This window comes from Schistocerca nitens, chromosome 1 (genome assembly GCF_023898315.1).
Source record: "Schistocerca nitens isolate TAMUIC-IGC-003100 chromosome 1, iqSchNite1.1, whole genome shotgun sequence".
NCBI lineage: Eukaryota > Metazoa > Arthropoda > Insecta > Orthoptera > Acrididae > Schistocerca > Schistocerca nitens.
The window spans coordinates 1,201,545,458-1,201,563,108 of record NC_064614.1 but is presented as its reverse complement, the minus strand read 5'-3'; the positions used below and the strand labels follow the sequence as shown (position 1 = coordinate 1,201,563,108).

Genomic DNA, 17,651 nt, shown 5'->3' with positions numbered 1-17,651 from the left:
TTAATTTTATTATCAGAGTTGCTGATTTCAGACATGGATTTTTTAATAACTTTTCTTAATATAACACAGTAGTTTTTATAATTTTTGATAGTTTCTGGGTCACTACTCTTTCTTGCTGTCAGATACATTTCCCTTTTCCGGTTACAAGATATTTTTATACCCTTAGTAAGCCATGGTTTGTTACAAGGTTTCTTACGAGTATATTTAACTATTTTCTTGGGGAAGCAGTTTTCAAATGCATTTACAAAAATGTCATTAAATAAATTATATTTTAAATTGGCATCAGGTTCATGGTACACCTCATCCCAGTCTAACTGCTGTAGGCTTTCCCTGAAATTTGCAATTGTTGAATCGTTGACTGGACGTACTACTTTGGAGGACTGTTTAGTATTGCTGAATGGAGCTATGTCATATATTGTAACTAGCTGTGCACCATGATCAGAAAGACCATTCTCAACAGGCTGAGCATTTATCTGGTTAATATATATATATATATATATATATATATATATATATATATATATATATATATATATATATATAATCATCAGCCAATTCAATCATTAGATGATGTGGCCTCTTCAAGTCGTGGATTCAGGTAGGCCTCCGGTGCTCTCTCGGACTCCACTCCAGTACTAGCTTCGTCCATATCTGTTGTCTTTTGTTCTTGCAACGTGGCCAGCCCACTGCCATTTCAAGGAACCTACACTCTCTAAGATGTCATTAACCTTCGACACAAACCGGATGTCATCTGCCCTTTTCCTGTCCTTTCTTGTATAGCCCAGCATTGATCTCTCCATGGCTCTCTGTGCTGTCCTAAGTTTCCCTTTTGTGAATAAGTTCAGTGTCCATGTCTCGCAGCCATACGTCATCACAGGAAGAATGCATTGATCAAATACTGCTTTCTTCAGATTTACTGGCATTTTTGATCTGAATGCTTTTGAATTCTTCCCAAATGCTTGCCAGCCAAGCTTGATGCGTCGATAGATTTCTGGCCTTATGTCTCCCTTCATATTTATAATCTGGCCAAGGTAGACATATTCACTGACCTCTTCTAGTAGACTGTCCTTGACTTTCACATCTCCAGCTGGGACCCATTTGTTGGATATTACTTTTCTTTTGGAAAGGTTCATGTTGAAGCCAACCAGCTGACATTCCGACGCAAGATCTGTAACTAAATTTTGGAGCTCTGCGAAGTCTTTGGCCAGTAAGGCAATATCATCAGCAAATCTCAAGTTGGTAAGCCTTCTTCCATTAATTCTAATTCCCTTACCTTCCCAGCTCAGCTTTGACATAGCCATTTCCAGTACATATATACAGGGTGAGTCACCTAACATTACCGCTGGATATATTTCGTAAACCACATCAAATACTGACGAATCGATTCCACAGACCGAACGTGAGGAGAGGGGCTAGTGTAATTGGTTAATACAAACCATAAAAAAATTCACGTAAGTATGTTTTTTAACACAAACCTACGTTTTTTTAAATGGAACCCCGTTAGTTTTGTTAGCACATCTGAACATATAAACAAATATGTAATCAGTGCCCTTTGTTGCATTGTAAAATGTTAATTACATCCGGAGATATTGTAACCTAAAGTTGACGCTTGAGTACCATTCCTCCGCTGTACGATCGTGTGTATCGGAGAGCACCGAATTATGTAGGGATCCAAAGGGAACGGTGATGGACCTTAGGTACAGAAGAGACTGGAACAGCACATTACGTCCACATGCTAACACCTTTTTATTGGTCTTTTCCACTGACGCACATGTACATTACCATGATGGGTGAGGTACACGTACACACGTGGTTTCCGTTTTCAATTACGGAGTGGAATAGAGTGTGTCCCGACATGTCAGGCCAATAGATGTTCAATGTGGTGACCATCATTTGCTGCACACAATTGAAATCTCTGGTGTAATGAATGTCGTACACGCCGCAGTACATCTGGTGTAATGTCGCCGCAGGCTGCCACAATACGTTGTTTCATATCCTCTGGGGTTGTAGGCACATCACGGTACACATTCTCCTTTAACGTACCCCACAGAAAGAAGTCCAGAGGTGTAAGATCAGGAGAACGGGCTGGCCAATTTATGCGTTCTCCACGTCCTATGAAACGCCCGTCGAACATCCTGTCAAGGGTCAGCCTAGTGTTAATTGCGGAATGTGCAGGTGCACCATCATGCTGATACCACATACAAAATAATGGTTCAAATGGCTCTGAGCACTATGGGACTTAACTTCTAAGGTCATCAGTCCCCTATAACTTAGAACTACTTAAACCTAACTAACCTAAGGACATCACACACATCCATGCCCGAGGCAGGATTCGAACCTGCGACCATAGCGGTCGCGCAATTCCAGACTGTAGCGCCTTTAACCGCTTGGCCACCATGGCCGGCATACCACATATGTCGACACGTTTCCAGTGGGACATTTTCGAGCAACGTTGGCAGATCATTCTGTAGAAACACGATGTATGTTGCAGCTGTTTGGGCCCCTGCAATGAAGTGAGGACCAATGAGGTGGTCGCCAATGATTCCGCACCATACATTTACAGTCCACGGTTGCTGCCGCTCTACCTGTCTGAGCCAGCGAGGATTGTCCACGGACCAGTAATGCATGTTCCGTAGATTCACTGCCCTGTGGTTTGTGAAACCCGCATCAATCGGTAAACAGGTAGAACTGCAACGCATTGTCTGTTAATGCCCATTGACAGAATTGCACTCGATGATTAAAGTCATCACCATGTAATTGCTGATGTAGCAACACATGAAACGGGTGAAAGCGGTGACGATGCAGTATGCGCATGACACTACTTTGACTCAGTCCACTGGCTCTCGCAGTGTCCCGTGTACTCATGTGTGGGTTCACGGCAACAGCAGCTAACACACCAACTGCACCTGCTTCTCCTGTGATGGGCCTGTTACGGACCCGTTTGCATGCTACGACCATACCTGTTGCATACAGTTGGCGGTAGATGTTTTACAATGTGCGGCACGTTGGATGCTCTCTGTCCGGGTACCATTCTGCATACACCCTGCAGACTTCAGCTGCATTTCGATGACACTAGCCGTAGATGAGTATCATCTCCGCCTTTTCAGAGTTCACAGTTCCTACAACACTACACTATCACAGACGTCTGGTAACACGGTTTACTACAGTTGGTCTGCGTGCGGAGACGAATGCAGAATAACAATAGCAGCAAGCGCTACATGCGGACACTGCGACAGCTAGACCAAACCACAACAGTGCACTACAGCCACACTCGTAAACACGGTCGTCATCATAAACATGTCCCTGCAGATGCTGCTCGCCGACCGTGGCCCGTGTTTGTTACAACACGCAACTGAACGTCGGAGGTTTCAAGCGTCAACTTTAGGTTACAATATCTCCGGATGTAATTAACATTTTACAATGCAACAAACGGCACTGATTACGTATTTGTTTATATGTTCAGAAGTGCTAACAAAACTAACGTGGTTACATTTAAAAAAACGTAGGTTTGTGTTAAAAAACATACTTCCGTGCATTTTTGTATGGTTTGTATTAAACAATTACACTAGCCCCTCTCCTCACGCTCGATCTGTGGAATTGGTTCATCAGTATTTGATGTGGTTTACGAAATATATCCAGCGGTAACGTTAGGTGACTCACCCTATATATATATATATATATATATATATATATATATATATATATATATATATATATATATATATATATATATATAAAAGCAAAAAACAGATTTGTTTGGATAACGTATCCTCTCTATGGTTGCATTGTAAGTTTAACATACATAACACATTTTGGGGATACTACACAGAAAATTATCCTCCATAAATATCCAGTTCTCACTACTTAACCTGTTAGTGCCCAATTCATTTTTAGTTAACATACATTCAGTACTTTTGAAAAACAGTGTCCTATCAACCAAATTTATAGAAATATGAAGAAATTTTGTTGAGCTGTTGCCTAAATGTGAAAGTTTTGGCTATTCTCATTTGAGGATGCTGGACGATTGGCAGTTTTTTTCTCATTACACTGCTTACTAGGAAAAATTGACAAGGGATGAATAAATTGCTAATAATGAACGTAAAATAACATTTCAAATCTATTATTTATTTAACAATAAGTAACATTTACAAAATTCTTAACGTAAAAGTTATGCAAAGCTGAAACTTTGCCAAAGCCTGATATGAAATTTGGGGAAGCATACCATGCAGAGCATAACATTAAACTTCCCACACTATGGTCCTCAGCTTTCCTTAGGAGTTCTCATGCAGGCTTCGTCTTTCCTTTATTTGAACATTAGAGATCAGCGTCCTCAGACCAATAACCTCTTTCACTGGACAATTGATGATAGTAAAGATCAAAAACCCAACAAGTACACGAATTTAATTGCATAAAACTGATAAATTTATTTTATTTTTCGCATCGTATCGCCTTCTTCAGTTTCCTCTACTTCTTCTTCTTCTTCTTCTTCTGAAAAGAGTTCTTCAAAAATATGCACAGGAGAGAGACCATAGAGCTTTTTTTTTAGTTCATCTGACAGACAAGAATCTTTCTTCCCTAAGTTAGGAAATGAATAGTTTGGAACCTGATCACACCATTAACTTCCTCTTTAGGAGCTCTTTGTTGTCTCTCTCAGGTAAAATTTCAGTAGTATCTGCAACACTGCTTACATACATATTTACTAACAAGTCATCTTCAATATTTTCCTCATCAGGCTGCTCATCTATATGAGGAGGTAAAGCTTCTGTTTCCTTAGAAAGTAAGTATCCTGCTGCCTCTTCAACAGTTTTAAAAACACAGTGAGCCATGGCAAAGAAATCTGAAAAGACCAAAAAATACAACATTTACCACAGAAATGCCCAGTGTCCTCAGATGAGGACAGCAAGTTTTCATGCACTGGGGCACAAAATGTGACAAACTATTTTTGCTGCAAAAAGTTCCAAACAGTATCACAGTATTAAATTACACAGCAGCCAGAAAATGACAGTGAGCCTTACCTTAGATGCAGCCACAAAAATAAAAATAGAAATAACCAGCAGGCTCTGTAAAAATGTATCATTTCTGTTAACAATCTTCAGCTGAATAACTGTAGCAGAGAAATAACATTGGCACCCATTGTTGATGTAAAGCTTACTTTAAAACAACAAAAGTTCATTGTTGGTTTGGAGTAGCATACATTGTAATAAGAACAGAAAAATGGAGTGTCTTCAATCGAGGACAACACCTGCTAATGGATTAATGTAAACATGTAAATAAAGTAAACATTTATTATCTCCAAATTGAATCTTTATTCATAAATCTTGGAATTTGGTGACACAAAATGTATCCAGCAAAAGTAAAAATGTGCTTGGTGTACAGAAAATATATATGATTTATTGCTACTTGCTACACTATTTGCATTTGTAGCAAATAGCTATGGAACAGACATCTAAGCTTATCTTAATGTTGGTATTTAAGCTACATGATCAGATGAACTTTACATTTTATTCTAATTTGTCAATACCTATAAACAGAAAGTAGTTATAGTGCTTTCAGCCATAGTGCTTTTGTCATGCAACATGCATGTGTCTGAATTTCTTATTATATGTGTAATCTTTACATAATGACTGCAAGTCAGACGCTAATGGTGTGGTTATGTAACATTTTTTTATTTTCAAAGATACCCCTATTAAGTTTATATTTGTTTGTGTAGTGCTGGTATATGCACTGTTGCGCCTGTGTTGCGCCTCTTTTTATGTTGTTCATTTATTATTCTTTGGCATTATCTTTTGCTTTTTATATGTTCTGCACTCTAACAACTTATCATCGATCTATTTTATGTTTTATAGTTTATAAAAAACAATATGCCAATGTATTTTAGATATTCTCCTGCGTCTGCTATGTGATGTACGTACATTTTAAATTTGAATTACTACACCATTCACAAAAGTACAAGAGTTATTTAGTGTTAATAATTCGCAAAACCAATAATACTATGTCTTCATGTGACACATGTCACATAGAGGGCGTGTCAAGCCCCGTCACACCGAGGTCTGCTGAACAAGTGCAGGTAAACAGCGACCTCAGTCTATGTGATTGCCATAAGCTTAGTGACAACAGTGCATCCCAATTTAAGTTATACAATATAGGTTTGTTTCTAACAAGTGTTATGTTCATATGCAGATGTAATTGTGATTTTCTATGTTGTACTCTCTGATCGTAATGTGAAAAAATTTTTAACTTCTAGCACTGAAGATGGTCACTCAGTGACAGAAAATCGATTTTGCAATAGTAAAAAATATACGACCAATGCTATCTCTTTTTTCAAGTATACCTGTTATCTGGTCGTAGTGCACAAGACAACATGGAGTCGCCAATCAATAAAGAAAGTTTAGCAGCAGGTCCCTCAGCTCAAGGATTAGGATGTCAGATTTTTCAGTAAAGTTGTAGAGAAACATACAATACAACACAGACCATTTGCCTTTGCAAGTAGGATCTTAATTCATCATGAAATAAATTACAGTATTACATGAAAGGAAACATTTATCATGGTACAGTCATTCAAAAAATTCAAATACTGGCCAAGATGAAATGAAACAGTAGTACATATTGACCACTGCATTATTAGAAAGTACGTTACTCTACAGCAGACTCACAAGAAGGGTATTATTGCTACAAGAATTTTAATTCTCTACATAATAAGTAAGAGACAACGTAAGAGAGAATGTTGTACAGGCAGCCCAACAAGCAGAAGTCTTGTTCAATGAAGCTAAGGCCTGGTTTATCATGAACAAAATGAAAATTAATGAAGAAAAAACTCAGAGGATGATATGCAGCCTCAGCAATACCAGAGCACTGGGTCACACAGCAGATATTAAACTTCTGGGCTTTCTCATTGATACCAAATTAACTTGGCAACAGCAGACCAAACATGAGTGTTCCAAACTTTCACAAGTCCTGTACCTCTTGAGGAAACTGACAAGTATAGCACCAGAACAGTACCTGCTAACTGTGTACTATGCAATGTTCCACAGCCACATCAGTTATGAGCTGTTGTTCTGGGGCCATTCTGCAGGCTAAGAAATTTTGGTCTTATGTCAAAGCGGTAGGTGGATAAAAAAAAATGTCCAGACACTCTGTGAACAAAATGATACTGAAACAGAGGATGACAGACTAAAGGCCGAAATACTAAATGTCTTTTTCCAAAGCTCTTTCACAGAGGAACACTGCATTGTAGTTCCCTCTCTAGATTGTCGCACAGATGACAAAATGGTAGATATCGAAATAGATGACAGAGGGATAGGGAAACAATTAAAATCATTCAAAAGAGGAAAGGCCACTGGACCTGATGGGATACCAGTTCCATTTTACACAGAGTACATGAAGGAACTTGCCCCCCTTCTTGCAGCGGTGTACCGTAGGTCTCTAGAAGAGCATAGCGTTCCAAAGGATTGGAAAAGGGAACAGGTCATCCCCGTTTTCAAGAAGGGACGTCGAACAGATGTGCAGAACTATAGACCTATATCTCTAACGTCAATCAGTTGTAGAATTTTGGAACACGTATTATGTTCGATTATAATGACTTTTCTGGTGACTACTCTGTAGGAATCAGCATGGGTTTCGAAAAAGACAATCATGTGAAACCCAGCTCGCACTATTCGTCCACAAGACTCAGAGGGCCATAGACACGGGTTCCCAGGTACATGCCATGTTTCTTGACTTTCGCAAGGCGTTCGATACAGTTCCCCACAGTCGTTTAATGAACAAAGTAAGAGGATATGGACTATCAGACCAATTGTGTGATTGGATTGAAGAGTTCCTAGATAACAGAATGCAGCATGTCATTCTCAGTGGAGAGAAGTCTTCCGAAGTAAGAGTGATTTCAGGTGTGCCACAGGGAAGTGTCGTAGGACTGTTGTTGTTCACAATATGTTTGAATGACGTTGTGGATAAAATCAGAAGTTTGCTGAAGCTTTTTGCGGATGACGCTGTAGTATAGCGAGAGTTTGTAACAATGGAAAATTGTACTGAAATGCAGGAGGATCTGCAATGAATTGACACATGGTGCAGGGAATGGCAATTGAATCTCAATGTATGCAAGTGTGATGTGCTGCGAATACATAGAAAGAAAGATCCCTTATCATTTAGCTAGAATATAGGAGGTCAGCAACTGGAAGCAGTTAATTCCATAAATTATCTGGGAGTAGGCATTAGGAGTGATTTAAAATGGAATGACCATATAAAGTTGATTGTCGGTAAAGTAGATGCCAGACTGAGATTCATTGGAAGAATCCTAAGGAAATGCAATCCGAAAACAAAGGAAGTAGGGTACAGTACACTTGTTCGCCCACTGCTTGAATACTGCTCACCAGTGTGGGATCCATACCAGATAGGGTTGATAGAAGAGATAGAGAAGATCCAACAGAGAGCAGCGTGCTTCGTTACAGGATCATTTAGTAATCGTGAAAGCATTACGGAGATGATAGATAAACTCCAGTGGAAGACTCAGTAGCTCGGTATGGGCTTTTGTTGAAGTTTCGAGAACATACCTTCACCTTAGAGTCAAGCAGTATATTGCTCCCTCCTACGTATATCTCGCGAAGAGACCGTGAGGATAAAATCAGAGAGATTAGAGCCCACACAGACACAGAGGCAGACCACTGAAAACCAGTTTTACTAGGTTAGAAGTTCTGACTGTTTACATCTACATCTACATTTATACTCCGCAAGCCACCAAACAGTGTGTGGCGGAGGGCACTTTACATGCCACAGTCATTACCTTCCTTTCCTGTTACAGTCGTGTATGGTTCACGAGAAGAGCGACTGCTGGAAAGCCTCCGTGCACGCTCAAATCTCTCTAATTTTACATTCGTGATCTCCTCGGGAGGTATAAGTAGGGGGAAGCAATATATATTCGATACCTCATCCAGAAACGCAACCTCTCAAAACCTGGACAGCAAGCTACACCGCGATGCAGAGCGCCTCTCTTGCAGAGAGTGCCACTTGAGTCTGCTAAACATTCTCCGTAATGCTGTCATGCTTACCAAATAACCCTGTGACGAAATGCGCCGCTCTTCTTCCTCCGTCAACCCGATCTGGTACGGATCCCACACTGATGAGCAATACTCAAGTATAGGTCGAACGAGTGTTTTGTAAGCCACCTCCTTTGTTGATGGACTACATTTTCTAAGGACTCTCCCAATGAATTTCAATCTGGTACCTGCCTTACCAACAGTTAATTTTATATGATCATTCCACATCAAATTGTTCCGCACGCATACTCCCAGATATTTTACAGAAGTAACTGCTACCAGTGTTTGTTCCGCTGTCATATAATCATACAATAAAGGATCCTTCTTTCTATGTATTCGCAATACATTACATTTGTCTATATTAAGGGTCAGTTGCCATTCCCTGCACCAAGTGCCTATCTGCTGCAGATGTTCCTGCATTTCGCTACAATTTTCTAATGCTGCAACTTCTCTGTATACTACAGCATCATCCACGGAAAGCCGCATGGAACTTCCGACACTATCTACTAGGTCATTTATATATATTGTGGAAAGCAAGCCAGTATGTATTGAACTGCCTCTTCCACATAAAGAGAAACCATGATATCAACAGAAAGAGAAATTAAGTTCACAAATACAGCACTCACAACAAAGACAGTATCGACATGCCAAGGTGTTAATTAGCAAAGACACAAAACTGCTTCCCAATGGTGGCCCTAAAATTGTTTAATGCTCTACCTGATGACATTCAGTCTTTAGCATGGGAGCAGTTTAAAACTACTATTCTGTGTAAGCTAAAAGAGCAACCCTTCTACAATATTGAAGAATTCTTTTCTAGTAATAGAATAGTGTTTACTTGAGCTGCAGCTCAGTTCCATGACTCCAACAGCAACCATTATATTTAATTTCATTATATACTTGTATCTATTTTATTGTTGTGATATTATTGTAATCTAATTTATAACTTAAATATGTCTTGCGGTATTAAACTACTATCATAGTAGAGTTGTACTCATGTATTTTGATAATGTTGTATCCTGACACTGTCTATCCAGCTGTGGCTGGTGAAAGACACAGAACTGGTAATAAAGGTTGCAGCGAAGACGTATGGTATCACCACTTACGGTCATTAATGTGCGGTGAACTGGCTTTATTGCCATGCCCACGCACCATGTTCAAGGGAGAGGCTTGGTGACAGAATGACTAGAGCAGATTTGGTCGAGACACATTTATTCTTCGGAAGACTTACATTACGTTACAAATGCAATGCATCATCAACATTCATCCATACAGGCATATTGCCCTAGCAGTACAGCTTGAACACAGATCCCGCAGGGTATACACTCCAGTGATGAGCTGTGGTGTGACCGCGTGGACCGAGTGAGACAAAGGCCATGTCGCCGAATGTCTGGCTCCTGGCGCGAGCAGAAGCACCACGATGTCTGCAGAAGGGAGGAAGGCTCTGTCAAGCAGAAGGGTGCACTCCGCGAAATGAGCGACTGCTTTTCAGACTGCGCGTATGTCTTTGTGGGGGAGTTGCATTGACTCGATGCACGTGGTCAGCGACGGCGAAGTCGGTGGAGCAGAGACATGTGTCACATTGCATTGACCAGCTCACACTGTCTACCTGCTTTGTTCCGTGAGTCTGGTGCGCGACGCACTATTGCCAAAATTCAGCATAGCGGTATAGCTGCACTCGTGAATGCCAGGCGTCACTTACTTGTGACGGCTGTGCCGTAGTTCAGCCCTTTGCGTGTTTGAACGGTGCGGTGCCACACAGATCCCCCTTGGAGAGCAGGGCTCCGTAGCTGCTAAAACGCAGCAATCTTTTATGTGGCATGCGTGTATTTGAAGTTCGCATGCTGTGTGATGACAGTGCGGCAGATTTGGCAGGGGTCGGTCAGCTTTGGAAGGGCGGCAGCCTGTGACGTCAGCACGCTGGACCGCGAGCGTGAGGTGGGCGTGTCTTCGCGCGGTCGGCTAGTGACAGCGGTATGAAGCACTGGCTACAATTGTCCATAGCATGTGAAGGCACCTGCTGCAGGTCAGTTGGTATCACATCTTGAAGGCACTGACATCTTAATAATAATGCCGAGCATCCACAAGAGCTACAGAAAAAGTTCACTATTTACATTGTTCAGAGTGGCAAGTCCAAGTGTTCATACGTTACAACGTTCCACAAGTTCACCGAGTGAGTCAGTCGCAAGAACACAGTGCAGCATTCGAACCAACCTCGACGCTCGAGACAACGGAGGTCTGGAGAATTTGCGCGAGTGCGGTACCATTGGGACTCAAAAGTGGGTCCAGGAGCCGCGGCAGACAAGCCAAGCGGTGTGGAGTGCAATGTCCCTAGCTCGACAGCGACGCGAATACGTTAAATTGACAAGAATGCCGAACCGGCCTCAACACCCGATGCGGCGGAGGCAGAGGGACACGAAGGTGGGTCCAGGAGCTGCGACGGACACGGGAGGTTTTGTCTGGGGCTCGACTGGAGGTACTTGCTGAGGGCGCGGGCAGCTGGAGCTGGATCTCTACATTTTATGGCGGCTTGTGGACGCTGGATTTGGTGGCTCATGTGCGTGTTTGCTGCTTTGGGTGGTGTGGCGCGTTGGTGACGCAGCACGGCCATTTGAATCGGACACAGCGGCCGACGCGTGTGACGTAGTCCGCTGGCAGCTGTGGTAGGGATGACTGGTGCGCCTGTGGTGGGTGCGTTCTGGGCAGCCATGCTGGCTACCTGGGCATCACTTACTTGTGTCGGCTGTGCCATAGTTCAGCCCTTCACACATTTGAACAGTGCGGCCGCCACAAGGTAATAAAGGTAATGACACTATTGTTCTGGATGCACTATTGTAGATACCAATAGATATGCAAACAGATGAAACAACAAAAAGGGGTCAGTTTACAATCAATTTCCTAAAAGAAAATAAGCATGAAAAAGATAGAAAACATATTTTCAATAACATAGTAAGTAATCAAAACACTGATTCATGCTTACAAATTCATATTTAATACCTCAAAGTAACAAATTACTGGACAGAGATTGATGGAAGCTATATAGAAGAATTTTACTTCATGAAAGTAAGACATCAGTAAAATGGTTATTGTGTACACCAAAAAGGGGAGTGGAATTACTAACACAATACATACAACTAAGTTCACACATTTCGGTGCTAAAAATGTGCACTTCCAAAGAAAAAATACTACTCTCTTCAGAGTTTAAATAGATAAGTAAGGAAAATACTTAGGAATGGGATCTTATGTAAAAAAGCATAATCAGCAACCTGTGGAATACAAACCCTTTTGTGTCCACTAACATCTAGATGTTATGGGATTTATTGGCCATGGACTTGTACGGTCTGCTGCCAAAAGAGCAGGATAGAATGACATATATTCTTTTAGTAATTGAATGCTTACCAAAACTGACAGCATTACGTCTACTGAGGAAGGCTACAACTAATTGTACAATATCAAAATTAAGAGACCACTATTTTAAAAATATCAGTACCCCCAGTAAATTACTATCAGATGATGGAACACAGTTCACAACTGGGAAATCTAAGGACTTGTTAGCATGGGAAAATGTGGGACATATATTAATAGCAAAATACTGTCCACAAGTCAGTTGTGACACAGAGTCATGCGAGAGCTAGAATGAGAGGTAGAACGTATTATAAAAACAAACATTCTATAAGAATCTGGAAAGGTACTAAACAAATGACCACACTTAATTGCAAAACTGTCATCTATAGAAGTACTAGGTTGTAAATCAAGAGGAGGACTATTATTATATTGGACAGACTGGCCAAGCACACATACAGTTTTGCAAGAGACAAGAAGTACAGTTAAAGGATTGTTAATTAAAGAAGATGATAAGAGAAGAAGAATATGTGAAATAGGCACCTCACTACAATACAAGGTAGGAGAAGTAGTATTAATCAAAAGATAGTAACAGAGCCTGAAAGTCTCAAATAAATTCTGTCCACTGTATGAAGCACCTTTTATTATTAAAAGTATGCCTCACCCTAAGATGCCTGTGTTAGCCAATCCCACATCAGAGAAGAAAAAGGAATGTTGAGCACTCAGTTTATGGGATCATTCAGAGCTTAATAAAAATAGAAGTAAAATAAAATAAATAAGGTTGGGACCAATGTACTCAATTTCAAAATTGGTGGTGAAGGAAGTTTTTTCTGAAACTCTTGAGTACACACTGTGAACTTATGTGGAAGTAACATTTTGGCTATATTCTAATTAGGATATAATACTACAGTACTTACCTAACATTTTGGAGGTTGAGAGACAAACATTAGTTTTTGCTTAGTCATGGTTGAGAAAATACACTAATGTCCAAAATTAAAGCAACAGGTGGAAATTTTGCAAGGTTGTGTTTATCTTTCGACAAAACAGTATAAAAGGGTGATAGTAAAGTAGAGTACAGAACGTAAACAAGTGCAACATGCATAACAGTAGACAAGCATGTTCTTTGATTTTTCCAACTTAATGGATTTGCACACACGTTCTGACAATTGGGTATGCTCTGTATCAGGTGTGACCACCTCTGGCAGCAGTACAGGTCTGACAACAATGGGACATACTGTGTCATCAAACTCATGTTGAGGCAATAACACTCATTCTTCCAACAGAGCTGGTTGCAAGTCTTGGAGAATGGTTGGTGTCTACTGAGGTGATGCAACCCATCACACTAGTGCATTCCAGACATGGTCTATGGGATTCATAACAGGACAACGAGCAGGCTACATCACATGAGCAATATCTTTCATTTCCAAGAACACTTCAACAACCTTTGCTCTAAGAGGTCAAGTATTATCATCTATCAGTATGAAGTCTGGGTCCACAGCAACTTTCAACAATCGCACATAAGGTTCCAAGATCATCTTACCTGATACTTATCATACCTGATAGTAGTTAAACTTTGCTGATTCACCTGAACAATTGCATGAAGTGGTGTTCGAGTGGTCAAAATAATCCCTGCCCACACCATTATGGATCCTCCTTGATATTGTTCTCTTTTCACAATGTTTTGGTTCCGAAATCATGTTCCATGTTCCCTCCAGATGTGAATCTGTTGAGGATCACTCTCCATACCAAATCAAGTCTCATCTGTAAAAAGAACATTGGCCCACTGTTCGTCTGTCCAGGAGGCATGTTGATGACACCACTCTAGACGTTCCCTTGTGTGAAGAGGTGCCAGAGGTACACATACAGCAGGTCTCCAACAATAAGGACCATTCTGCTGAAGCCTTCTCTACATCCTTTGCCTCGATACAACATGACCAGTGGATGCGGTGAAGTCAGATGCCAGCTGCCCCACAGTACTAAGGCGGTATGGTTGTGACCTTGCAGCTAATTAACTGTCATACAGTTTCAGTCTCTATAAACTGTAATCACGTCCGAGAAACAACAGAACAATTCACATGAAGCCATCAGGCCACATCAGTTTCCGACCATCCTGCTTCCAATTCTTTCTATGGCCATCCACCGCTGAGAGTCTGGTAGGTGTCTCATCTGTGCCATACTGTAAGGTGTTACTGTGCACACAGTGATTGTGGATGTGAGACTAGCCAGCATACACTACCCCATTTGATAGGTGCCCTGACGTCAGTGTTGGCGTGGTTGTCCATGGACCAGAATGCTATCTTCCATGCAGAACATGATTGTATGGACATCTGTTGCCAGTTTGTATGATTATATCCTGAATCAGATACAGTATGGAGAAACAGGAGTTTGTTGCTTTAATTTTGGACACCAGTGTATTAGGTAATTAACTGATTCAACAGCACGCTGTTGGCAGTGTTAATTTTTTGTGTGCTCTGGTTAAGGGGTAGTGTTAGAAATGGTGTTATGTAATGATTATTAATCTTAAGATTCAAAAGTAGTCTTAGCATAAAATACTATGGCAATTATTGAAGCAATTTTATACTAACTTACCCTAAAAGGGTTTCGCACCAATGACAGTGTGTGTTGGTTTATGTGTTACATATCTGATGAGGTGGCAGCTCCAAGGGAGACTGTTCATATTTCGGAGGTCACTATACCTTTACAACTGCATAAGGTATCCATAGGCATTCCTTATGACCAATTACACCTATTTTGGTAGACTTGTACTCTTCTGTTAGAGCCTATCACAGCAATTAACAGTGTTGTTACCAGTACAGTTGAAAAGAGCATAAAAACTTCCTAGATCTATCCAATATGAAAGACATGTTCCAGTGCAACAATGTCCATCCCTAAATAGCAGTCAAATTTTTAATATTCTTCTTAAGCTCTGAATGGATTACACAAAGAAAAGATCTTATGGTTTAGATAATATTAAACCAAATTTTATGTGCAAGTAGGCCTATAAGTAATGTTTCGTACATTAGTATGGTAAATTTTATAGTGCAGATTGTAACAGATAAGCAGTTCTGGGAGGGTTTCGTAATTTTTCTGCGGTGTGATAGTTATGGTTTAATAAAGTTTTGGAGGTGAAAATATTTTTATATTTTGTTGAAATATTGATCGTTATTGTTCAGTTTGTAAGAGTTATTTTCAGGGGAGACTTATTTAGCAGAGTGTTGAGTATTTGAAGTGATTGCTTACCCAAGCATAACTTAAAAAACTTAGAATTATGTAATAGGTGCTAATATCTAATCATAATTTCATTTATATGTAAGACAGAAATTACTAATTTCTTTATTACTCTCATTCCACAGGCCATTCATAGCAGGGTGTTAGAACTAATTGTTATGGCCTGTGGGGCTAAGGCTTGTGGTGTCTGTTCTGTAGACTTGGTGAACAACTTCATCTTCTGGTCCACCAGTGAAGAACTCCAAGCAGGTATTCTGGGGTGGGGAGTGGAAAGAATGTCCGTCTCTTTGGGGTCTATGTCCTATATTTCTTCAGTTCTAACATTCTTTTTCTTATATTTCCTTGCTTCCTTCCACACCTGGGGTACCACTCTATCCATATTCAGTAGTTCCATCACGTGAACTGTCCTTTTATCCATGTTGTAAAACTTGAGTGACTTCCATGTAAAGCTTTTTTTTTCATCTATAATAAGAATGAAGAACACAGGAAAGGACTGATGCTCATGTTTCATGTGACTCTGCACCATAGGCCAATCAACTACACAGAGTGAGACAGCCAGAACAGGCCACCCCAAATGTATACAGAATGAATAAAAAAATCAAGATGTACTTTTTGCCAAGTTTAGTGGAAACATGGCGAATTTCTTGACACTTGGAAGTAATTTTTATCATTTGTGGCCGCCAAATTATGACAGATTGCCGCCCCCCCCTCACCCCCACCCCCTACCACCCCACCCCCAATGGAATTGCTGGGTGACCCAAAATTTCCTTAACATCTGAAAATACACTAATTTGCAGCATAATATAGACAGAGGGTTAAAAATTGTCACACATACCTGAAATGAGAATCATGAATATAATGAGCCATAGTGAGAGAGGGAGTTACATGTTCCAGCAATCACAGCATGTTGACTTTACCAGAAAAGGCTCTGTTATTGAAGCTTTACTAACAGAATGGAAAATCCGCTAGTCCAGCTTTAGGTACTTCATCATAAAAAGGGTATTTGAATGGGTAAGGTCCTGTGACAAGTGTCACTGTGAAGAAAATGATCATGAAATTTGAAGCTATGTGTTGTTGAGATGATTGGCCTCATAGTTGGTGACCAGACACATATGCTGCTGCTGCTCAGACAGAAATAGAGATTTTAGCAGGATCATCTCAGTATGGTGAAGACAATGTTCATGATGTCTCACATCACACAAGATTCCATGCACTTCCATTTGGAGGACACTAAGGTGTACCCTCCAGTGCCATCTGTGCAAAATACCATGTCATCATGAACTGTTAGGCACCAAGTTTGAGAAGTGGAGAGCATTTGGGGTGTGGGAATTTCAAAAAATGGGGGAAGATGACGATTGGTTTTCTAACATGTTGTGGACTGATGAAGGTCATTTCACACTCCGAAAGTCTATCAACACCCACAGTTGCAGAATTTGTGATACCAAAAATCCTAGAACTGCTGTAAAAACCCCATTGCCCAATGAATAAGTTATGGTGTGGTGTGGATTTACTATATCAATCGTAATTGGACACCTTTTCTTCGTGGAAATGTGGGTTGCTGTTTTCCAAACTGGCAGCATAATGGGTGCAAGGTACAATGTTACATTGCAGAATCACATCATTCTTAGCCTGGTGGATAAACACATGCTGGAAGAAACTTCCTGGCAGATTAAAACTGTGTGCCCGACTGAGACTCGAACTCGGGACCTTCGCCTTTCACGGGCAAGTGCTCTACCAAGTTCTGCAAGTTTCGCAGGAGAGCTTCTGTAAAGTTTGGAAGGTAGGAGACAAGATACTGGCAGAAGTAAAGCTGTGAGGACCGGGCGTGAGTCGTGCTTCGGTAGCTCAGTTGGTAGAGCACTTGCCCGCGAAAGGCAAAGGTCCCAAGTTCGAGTCTCGGTCGGGCACACAGTTTTAATCTGTCAGGAAGTTTCATATCAGCACACACTCCGCTGCAGAGTGAAAATCTCATTCTGGAAACATGCTGGAAGGTATAACTTTTATGGCAGTTGGCTCCATCCCATATTGCTAAATGCGTGAAAAATCTCTTACCCA

General features: G+C 40.7%; 1 protein-coding gene across 1 annotated transcript in view; it reads right to left on the bottom strand.

Moving 5' to 3' along the window:
• Window positions 1-13,292, bottom strand: part of LOC126233459 (uncharacterized) — a 52,464-nt gene extending 39,172 nt beyond the window's left edge. Inside the window, exons 1-2 of the mRNA XM_049942866.1 lie at window positions 13,286-13,292; window positions 4,705-4,837 (exon numbers count right to left, since the gene is read on the bottom strand). Coding sequence (XP_049798823.1) covers window positions 4,705-4,837; window positions 13,286-13,292 — 140 coding nt within the window. The remainder of the gene's footprint in view (window positions 1-4,704; window positions 4,838-13,285) is intronic.
• Between the last annotated feature and the right edge of the window lie 4,359 nt (window positions 13,293-17,651).